The 10,363-nt window shown below is 40.3% G+C and overlaps 2 protein-coding genes across 2 annotated transcripts; one reads left to right on the top strand and one right to left on the bottom strand.

Moving 5' to 3' along the window:
- Window positions 1-1,216: 1,216 nt before the first annotated feature.
- dhrs13b.2 (dehydrogenase/reductase (SDR family) member 13b.2) lies at window positions 1,217-5,952 on the bottom strand. The gene is made up of 8 exons (XM_084125736.1): window positions 5,811-5,952; window positions 5,250-5,432; window positions 4,889-5,161; window positions 3,930-4,259; window positions 3,198-3,527; window positions 2,949-3,038; window positions 2,014-2,033; window positions 1,217-1,734 (listed from the first exon to the last, which is right to left on the bottom strand). The coding sequence occupies exons 1-8, from the start codon at window positions 5,884-5,886 to the stop codon at window positions 1,726-1,728; spliced, it is 1,311 nt and encodes a 436-aa protein (XP_083981862.1). The 5' UTR covers window positions 5,887-5,952; the 3' UTR covers window positions 1,217-1,725.
- A 334-nt stretch (window positions 5,953-6,286) lies between these two features.
- Window positions 6,287-10,319, top strand: gemin4 (gem (nuclear organelle) associated protein 4). Its single transcript, XM_084125547.1, has 2 exons — window positions 6,287-6,515; window positions 7,051-10,319. Exons 1-2 carry the CDS (start codon window positions 6,506-6,508, stop codon window positions 10,212-10,214), a joined length of 3,174 nt encoding a protein of 1,057 aa, XP_083981673.1. The 5' UTR covers window positions 6,287-6,505; the 3' UTR covers window positions 10,215-10,319.
- The last annotated feature ends 44 nt before the right edge of the window (window positions 10,320-10,363 follow it).

The raw sequence follows: 10,363 nt of genomic DNA, 5'->3' as shown, positions 1-10,363 counted from the left end.
TAAAACTGAAAATATAAAAATAAATTACAATAGATATAGTAATAGCATATAAATAATAATAAAATAACATTGCATGAGGGTGATTAAATGTTGACAGTTTCATTTTTGTGTGAATTGTCTCTTTAAGAGCAGCTTAATTGAAAATCCTGTCATTGTGCCTGTAAGTCCATTAGAGAAATGTTTATCCACCAACTAAAACCAATTCAGCCATTATTGATTTCCCCAGAGCACTGACCACCACATGCAATCACATGGCTCTGTATTTCTGGGCTTTGGAAACAAAACAAGCCGTTCCCTCAATTCTCTTTGGATTACAACTCCCAGAGTGACCAGGCCTGTTTGTTTTTAAATCCCATCTGTGGTGAAACCAGCGCCACATGGTCGACGCCAATTGCAGCACATGGAGGTTAGGAGAGGGTTAATCAACTCCAATCGTTCTTTAGCTCAGCTTGATTGATTAATTAGTGCTAGAAAAATGATCTAACTTCCACAACCCATTAGCCGAAATAAAAACAAGTCACTGCCGAATGCTGTTTAAAGTGCCAACAGGTCGAATGGAAACTGACAGGGCTAATAACGGATCACGGGTCAAGGGCAGGCAGCCCATCATTTATGCAGTTGGTGTAATAGAGACTCTTGATTTCTCAAGGCATAAGCCTCATACGGTCCCAGGGCAGCTGTTCCTGTAGAACTGCAAAGCTTGGCTGAGCACTGACCTTCCTCTAGCTACTGACCCACCAGGCACGCTAGTTTCCAATGAGCCCAGAGAGCATCACCACAGGATAAACCTTGAGATGAAAACAAAAGCTAGTTTTTCTCCATCATCGCATGCACATGAGGCTAAAGACTCTGAATTCACTTACAAGATTCCTTATAATGGCCCCATTGTGCATTTGAAGAGAGCTGCGATGAGAGAGAGTGTATGAGAGATGAGGAGGGTACTGTGAGAAGGGGAATGTACCAAGTGCCATTTAGGAACAGCTGCCATTCCGGAGTGAAGTGTTTATTGTTTAGATAACTGGGAGTCAGGGAGATGCCTCGCAGGGGGGCTTCGTGTGGTCCAGAGATGAGTATTTAGCCAAGAATACTTCAAAATCCCACAGGCCTCAGAGCGCCACTGGTGTTGGCTTTCACCGCAAGCAGAAAAAAGCATTGCAAACATCACACAAAGTTCTCTGATGATGGATATATTCCAGTTTGACGCAATCAGAACATGTAAAATTCAACACAGATTTTATTTATATCCTAACATTTTTACACATATTCAATTCAAGTACATTATTTGAAGCATCAGAGGCATGTTTTATTTAAATATCTTTATGCAACTTAAGAGCTCTTTTTGAATACCTTTCCCCACTTTTAATTTATAACTCAAATGATCAAAATCAACAGTGCACTTTGCAATCATGAATTCCTTGCCCAATTGACATTATTTACAGACGTACAAAAACGATACAACCCAGAAAGTAATGAGTAAATTCTTCTTCGGATTTTGGAGAGAGACAGTGCCTTATCAGCCATAGTAAACAAGGACGTAAACCATGATATCTGGAATTACATCTCTCAACACACTCCTCATTTTCCCATGAAGAGCACCTGATCTTGGCGAATGCAGCAGCAGGAGATGGCGGGGATGAGGGGAGAGAGAGACAGACGGAGGGAGGGATGGAGGGATGTGTTGCCTGTTTCCATGACGGCGTACTTTAAAACTTCAGGCATGAGCTCTCAAAACCTCTGCACATAAGAGACACAAGGTAAACATAAAGCATGAGACTGGACATATGGCAAATATACACACACACACACTTACGTCACACTTCCACATATGGCAGTAATTACACATACATGTACACAAAGACGTGTAAAACACACAGCACACACACATACACAAACATAAACAGTACAGAGAACCTATTCATCTCATTCATATTCAGTCATATACAGCTGGAGTCTGTGTCAGTTTGCACAAAATATGTTATTGTTACTCTTCTATTCTTTAAAGCTATCCCTTACCTTTTTTGCTGCATTTTGTCCTAAAACAAGAGAAAGTATTAAGAACATTAGACTTGGAACAAGTAAATAGAAAACTAAAAGGAGAAAATGTTTTTGTTCAAGATAACATTTAACTTTCGATCGACAGATTTCTTTGATTAATTCTTTACTTATGAGCCACACTGTGAACTGATGACAAATAACTGGGATTGGGAGATGGGATGCAGGATGCTGAGATCAAAACTGTGTTTTCCAAAAAGAAAAATTATTTAGGAAATTGTTTCTCTTTGCATTTTACGTATAATCAGTGTTGGGCGTAATGCATTACAAAGTAATTAATTACTGCAATTTAATTACTTTTCCCTTGAAAAAGTAAAGTATGGGATTACTCAAAATGTTTCTGTTATTTAATCACAGTTACTTCTGTAATATCAATTGCTCACTAAAACCCCCTCACACTTTCAAGTCATTTCAAGTTTGAATGTGACATAATTGAATTAAATACTGTATAGACTATAGAACAATTCTACATAAAACAATAGTGGATTTAACATCAAAATTCAACATCTAATATTAAAATGTTTGTTTTTAATGTAACCATCTCCATTTAAATACTTAGTTCAAGAATAGTTTATGCAGTTATTATTTAAATTAACCTAACTCTAAATCAGACTGAATTTAAAGAGCAGGTTCATGCCCTTGAATTGTTCTAGTAATTAGTAACAAGCAATTACTTTTTAGAGTAACTTACCCAACACTGCGTATAATAAAATAAATATTTTCAATAATATCTTATTGATGTAAAATAAGATTTTTATGTTAGCTCCTAATGTGACCATATTGTTCAAATAGGAACATAAGTTGCATAGTGTTTGCTGTTAAATTTTGCAACAAACAATTCAAATGTGGGAAGCACAATATAACTCAAAGGGATTTATGAACAACAAATGACTTACTTGCAAGATACTGCAGTGCATAATAAAGAATTGCTACCATGAGAATTATGAATCCAATGGCTGTGACATACCACAAGGTAGAGTCGGGTTCTGTGATAAAAAAAAGAGAAAGTAAATTGAAAAGTTCTGAAAATCAGCCATAATTGTACATTATGCCTGCCACCTAGTGGTCATTTGTAATATTTAAAGGATATTTAGGTACTTTCCAATTGTGTGAATAATTCTGTGTTTGTGTTGCATCTGATTCACCTGTAACTATGAGGCTAAAGCTCTTGCGGATGGGAGTGAGCAAGGACTTATGGGAAACTCTGCACGTGTACTTATATCCAGAGTCCTCCATGCTAGGCTGGAGAAGGAAGAAGGCTGAGAGCGAGTATGTGCCATCTTTATGAAGTCGATGACTTGAGTACAGAACATTCTTCAGGAACAAAGGTGTAGGGCTGCCCCCGAACGGTTCACGGTACCACTCAATGTTTACGTCCAAAGGATAGTACCCCTCTGCGTCGCATATTAGCTTCTGGTCCGTACCAAGTGTTATAGACAAGGTGGAGCCCACATTCAGAGACACACGGGGTTGTTCTGTGGAGTTTGAAAGGGAAAAAATAAACATTAAAGTGATAGTTCACCTAAAAAAAATTATATTCCCCCTTATGTCGTTCCAAACCTGTATAACTTTCTGCTGTGGAACTCAAAAGAAGACATTTTGAAGAAGATTTTAACTGTTTTTGTTCATGCAATGAAAATCAATGTGGTCCATTGACTTTCACTGTATGGAGAAAATAATCACTGAAACATTTGTCAAAATATCTTCTTTTGTGTTCCACAAAGGGTTTGGAGACATGAGGGTGACAGAATTTTTGGGTGGAATACCTTGTGTGATTTCAATGCTTAAATATTTGAAACACTTGTAATCTTTGAAATAAAATGTATTGTAAAAAGCTCTATACAAATAAATGCCAATTGAATTCAATTTAATCTCACCACTTAGGCTAAGGGGAATATCATGGCTGCCATAGAGAGGAGGAACCATCACAGAGCAGATATATGTGCCCTCGCTTATTTTTCTAGTGGGTGCAAGTTTGAAGGAGGCATTTCCAGCGGCAATGGTATTGACAGCCACTCCGCTACCTTCAGCCCTCCCTGTGCGGCTGGAATAGCTAAAGAGTTTGGTGCGCTCCCCGTGTCGCTGCAGTATCCACTGCACTGTTGCATTAGGCAGTTTATGATCCACTGCAAACTGACAGTGCAGGTTTGGCTCCTTCAAGAATCCCACCTCCACGGAGGGAGTCCGGGTCAAAACAACCATCGCAGCTGGAAAACATATGGAAGAGGATGAAACATTAAAATGTGGTAGAGGAAAAAGTAAAAGTAGAATCCCTTGATTGCAGTGGTGTTTTGAAATGAGGAGGCAAAGTCCTCACTGTTTTTATGATTTAAAAAAAAGAAAAGTAAAGTAAATTCATGTTCAGTTACACTTAACACATTTTTCAGGTTAAATAAACATAACTTACAATTAACCAATTATGTATTTTTACATTAACAATGTAAATCAAGCATTTTTTATTTAAGCATTTTTAACTTTACTCCAAAAAATAACTATAAAGAAATTTTTCATGTATATTTTATTTGTTATCTGATGTTCAGCTGTTCTTTTTAATCGTCAACTTGCATTCGGGTCATCAGTCATCAAAACTCTGTAAACACTCCAGGTGTCATAATGATCACAGACACAGAGTACCTTTACTTTCACCAAACTGATTGCTCACTAAAAACCCTCACAGATCATGTTTTCAAGTCATTTCATGTTTGAATGTGATACGACATAAAGCATTGATAACAAGTTGAATATTGGCATTGTTTTATTTTTGTACTGTGGATTACTTTCTCATAATTTTTTTTTAGGAGGCACTGCCTCTCTTGCCTCCATGTTTGATTGTTACCTGATGTTGTCAGGAGATCCCTATCATTAACTGTTATCCATTCTAGATAGTCCACCTGTCCTTGGGCAGAAGCCGTAGGTGTGTGTCTGAGGAAGGTGGTGATGACGAACAAGCCTTGTGTATGGCGTATCGTACAGGTGAACCAGACGTCATGATCTTGCGCTCCTGTAATAGGCCAGCGCATTACAATCCCTCCAGTGCTGTATCTACGAATCTCACACTGTAATGTATCCTCATCTCCCTCCAAATAACGCCTCATATCCACTTTAGAGCCTTCATGAGACACAACAAATGAACACAGTATATTATTTAAAGAGCAAAGGAAATAATAAGGTTACAACTTCTAATGACTTTCGCTTACCTGTGACGAGGAAGGTAATAGTAGGATGTAAAGGGCTGTCACCGACATTACCAAACTGAAGCACAGCCTCTCTGTGGATATACTTGGTTTCTGTGTGGCCCTCTTCATTTATATGAACTTTCTCATCCACAAACTGACAAGGAAGCCATTGAACATCATGAACCGAGTTTTTCCCATTCACACCTGTCAAAACAAACAAATCCGTAAATACAGAGAATAATAATAGGATAAACTTAATTCTCAATTAATTGTAAATGAAATGTGAGGCTAAACAAAACTTAAAATGAAAATAGGCCCTAACAAGTAAAGCACAGTTCCCAATATAAACAACACTGCTAAATGAAAGTGACTTTAAACTCCTCTAATAGTTATTTCCTTCAAAATGATGGATATAGTACATAATACTTCTGTTTAATTCGATCATTTGATATTTATAATACAACTTTTGACATAATATAACATTATACGAGCAAAGGAAGCAAAGGAAAATATGTCGGTGACTAACGTTACAGCAATATACAATCCTTATTTATTTGTAAATACATTCATAAAAAGGCCTACCTAAGCATAAAAGAGCTAGAGTAAGACCCCCAAAAGTCCAAAACATAATGTCAAGTCTCGTCCTCAGGACAATCATTCCTGTTTCCTAAAACCGCCATGCAAACATGTAACGTATACTTTCTCTTTCGTTTCGTTTCAAACTGATTCGACTGGTTGTGTGTCGTTCAGTCTTAACTGAACAGTTCGTTCGTTCACTTCCACGCTCACTACAGACTTATATTTTAGTTGATATTTTTAGCGAACTGAATGAACTTTGACAAATTGTGTAAAAATTACACATTTCAGTAAGCATAACAAAAATGTGTGTCTGTCACTCATAATGAATGATTATAACCTGCAGAGAGTGTCACTGAATAAGTAAGTGAACGAATCTTTTGGTGAACTAACTCAAAAGATTCGAATCAAACTGTTCCCTCATTGTCCGCGTGAGAGCGCTAGAGAATCGCAGCAAGCGGAACACGCGCTCCCCTCTTTCTCTCTCCATCCGTCTACGTTGACGCGGAAGCACACTGTTCATTTGAAAACTACTCAGAAATCAAACTTGTTGAGCAGATGAATCAAAACTAATGTTCATTTCAGATTTCCAGAGATAAACATCTGAAAACGGCTGTGATCATTTTCTCAGTGTGGGGATTCAGTGGATATGAGTTAACTGTTACTTAATTTGGCGACATTTCTCTGAAAGCCTTGCAGTTATGGAGCAAGGTAAAAAAATCGATTAACTTAAATGTTATTAGGACTTAATGCGCGTTCCCTTTTCTTTCCCACCTTTAGTTTTATGTTGAAATTCTATACGGTTACGTGAAATGCCATCATTAAATTCATGCATGACGTTATCTGCGCTTATTAAGTTTACATTCTTTTATTCTTATAAATTAGCATGACGATCATCTGACCTACACTAGAACAGGATGACATGATGTAACAATTTGTATCATATTTTAGACGTGGACTTAGATTTAAACAGCACCATTGAAACGCCAAATAATCAGAAAGTGTCCCATCTGATCTATATTCACACAAACAATATGACAAGAATTCTGAAAGCATCCTATTCACGCATCGTATCAGCGCATTGTATGACATACACTTAGTGCAAGAGACAAAACTCATTCTAATTATAAAATAAATGGGATGAAAGTAAACATACACATTTCAAATAAACAATATCAGACTATTCAGATCAGATCATTTATCATGCCTGAAAGAAGCATTACCTGAGACACCTCCTCTTTTTCAGAGTCATGGCTGAGCTGTGAGAAGACAGCTGTGCTACAGGGAGGATTCTTATTGGCCAATCAAATCTGTCAACCTGAGCCACTGTCGTCTCTGAGGAAAGAGGACTGGGATCGGATTGGATCTCCGATTGTTAAAGCTGTCAATGAGATATGCGTACATTCGCTCAGAGACTCCAAAGACAAACTCCATTGGAGAAAGAAGATTCTCTGTATTGTGTGGAGCAAGATCCTAGAGGTGAATAACAAAGAGGACATCGATATCAGATGGAAGGAAGACCCATTGTTTGCCATACAGAACAGCCTTCCTGACATTAATCACATTGTGCTGTTTGAGCTGGTAAAGTCGATGAGCTTTCCTACCATCTATGTGGAGCTGCTGTTGTGCTTTCAACCAGCTGAACGGTGCAAAGAGCTCAAGCTGTTGGTTGATCATGTGACAAGCAGCAGCACAGAGGCAGATGTGAAGCTACTTTTGGATGTGTGGTGGGAAATACTGAAGGGCAAGAGAGGATGTCTTGACGCCTTAGACCGTCTCTTTACGGCTCAGTGTTCACGCTCCATGACGTCCACGACCGATCCATCACCACTGGCATCAAAAAGATTCAAACCTGACCCAGAATCCACATCTACATGTATGGTGTATATCTTATTTGAGGGGCTGAGGAAAATAAAAGAGCATTTGACTTCCTCTGAGTTGTGTAATTTTGCCCTTTCAAATTGCATGGACACACTGTATACCAACTACCTTTTAAGCAGTGCTGCTGATCTCTCCATTGAAGTTCAACTCCAGAACATCTCTCGCATAGTGAGTCTTAAAAAGAGAGATGAAGTGAATGATGGTTTTGACTTGATTGAGGTCATACTTGAGGCTCGGAGAGACCTCGCTGCCGCTCTCACTCCTGCTGAGACCAAGCCGTGTGGAATGACATTCATCCAGGCCATGCAGGTCACACTTGAGAGTATATGCTCCTGGGAGGTTATGGGGCTTCTGAAGATGCCCAGCAATGACCCAAGTGTCACGGCGATCCGTCTGAAAGATAGCCTGGGCAGAGTTCTGCCGTCTTTGGAGCAGCCATCACTTGCTAAAGATCTGGTTGGAAATGGGCAGACTTTGAATAATTTGAGAGTAACTTTGAAAGGCTTACTGGCGTCTTTATCATTCATTGTTCCTGAATGTTCTGCAGCAGAAGTAGCAAATATTTCTATGACCATCTTGGACCATCATCTTGAGGGGTTTGAAGGCCTTCCTGGACTGTTTGCCTCCAAACTAAGTCAAAATGTCAATGAGGCGGAGTGGATTCAGTGCCTAGAGAGAAATGCATGTGTGTTTCAAACTAAAGATCTTTTGATGACGTTGATCTCCACCCTTACAGCTAAATGTCAAAGTGACGCTGATGTTCAGCCCTGCAGAAAGCTCAAGGATATTATTGTAGACATATTTTCCCACTTGTCCTTACCTGACAAAAATGCTACACTTTCAGAATTGCTCTCCATCTCCAGAAAAGGTCTTCATGGATTTCTTCCCAGTTCGGTAACTATAGGCTTCTCTGAGGAGCTCAATATGGCCTTCAACAGCATCATTCAGAGTGGTGCAAATAGCAACCTTGATGCAGCAGTCTCTGCTGTTGCCCGAGTGGCTTTCCAGAACCCCGAAGCCACTTTGCGGCGATGCTGCCACATGGCTGTTGTCAACCTGGGAGCTCACACTCTGATAGCCGAGATTCTCCTGCAGCTCTCAGGTCTCGTGTCTTCACCAGGAGTTCAAAACTACAACCTGCTGTGTAGATGCCTGCAGGACACAGTGTGGAGCAAGCTGTCCTCACTTCAAGAGGAGAACCAGTTTCTACAATTCTTGACTGAGATGATGAAGTGCAACATAACTGGAAGCATGGGAGAAAAGCGGAGTTTCCTTCCTCCGGAAAAAGCCTTGCATGTGTTTGTCCAGCCGTACCTTCTCCCAGTATCTCCCAGCTCAAGCAAATTAGAGTTTTGTCTCCGACTTCTTCAGTGCGCACTGAGCCAGGAGACCATGACTGATTCAGCACATTGGATAATGAGCTGCTCTCCATTCCCGCTTTTATATTGTCTAGCTCAGCTCTTGAATGAGTGCAATAGGTGCTGGGACCAGCCTGTAGAAGGTGAGACACCAATCTCCATGGAGTCCAAAGACCTGCTATTGTCTGTACTGCACACACTGGGGATAATTGTTGGGAAGGAAGTGGCCCATGCACCTGATGTTTGGTCCAGAGCTCTCTCTTGGCTCTACAGCAAATTGGAGGAACTGGACTGGACCATGCGGTTTTACCTGAAGGATGTGTGGGGAAAACATTTCAAGTATGAAGTTCCAAGTTCTCTGTTGTCAGTTTGTGATCTTCCAGAGCAGGAGTGGTCCAGTCTGGACTTGCCTCAGTATGGACAAGGTACTGGACTTGTAGCATTTTTAGAATGCTGCGCTCTTTCAGACTGTGTTCATGAGACAATGCTGGAATCTCTCTCCCTAAACCTGCTGAAACCAGATGACCTTAACATGTTCAGTAAGGGCCTGTTAGTAGCTGTGTGTCAGTTGCTCCCGTGGTGCACATCTGGGGAATGGGAAAGACTTCTGAAAGTGTTACAGGAGCTTTTACAGTCAAGCAAACTTTATGTGCCATACTCTTTAGAATACGTTGATTTCCTTCCGTTACTTGACCTACGTTCGTTTGCCGGAGAGATGCGCCTATCGGTGTTTCTTCTGCGTGTCTTCCAGTTGCTTTGCAGTTCCAGCTGTTCTGATTGGCTGCCACCTCAAGGCTGGGTGCATACAGGACGGCTTTACGCCAATGCAATGAGGGGCATTATCAGCTCAGTCACAGAGAAGATTCCCCTGCAGTCCACGGCCGCATCCCCCAAATCCTCTGGAGCTTGCAGTCAGGAAGTTCTGTTTGTGATGACTCAGCTCTTCTGTCATGTGCTCCATGTGCAGGTGATGATACCTGGCCAGCCAGAGGTGCTGTTCCTGTGTGCACTGGAGATTCTGACCCACTATGAGGCTGTGCTCTCGGCATATCCCGACAGCTGCACTGCCCTGCAGGGACGCGACACGCGTCACTTCTTCACTACAATCGCAGACAATTTGCAGTGTGCAGATATGAAGGCTGTTCTACACCAGAAGATAGCTCAGTTATGAGATCACATCAGGAACTCAATGCAATATGACTGCTATACCACATTACATTTTTTGTTGTTGTTGGTTTGTCACAAAATAAAATAAAATAAATAATTGTGCAATGTGCATAGCATTTGTTGTGTTCAACACTTCTTTTCGATTATATATTT

Source organism: Abramis brama, assembly GCF_963993115.1.
Source record: "Abramis brama genome assembly, chromosome: 10".
In the NCBI taxonomy this organism is placed as follows: Eukaryota; Metazoa; Chordata; class Actinopteri; order Cypriniformes; family Leuciscidae; genus Abramis; species Abramis brama.
The sequence above is the reverse complement of the archived record's forward strand: the minus strand, read 5'-3'. Positions and strand labels throughout refer to the sequence as shown.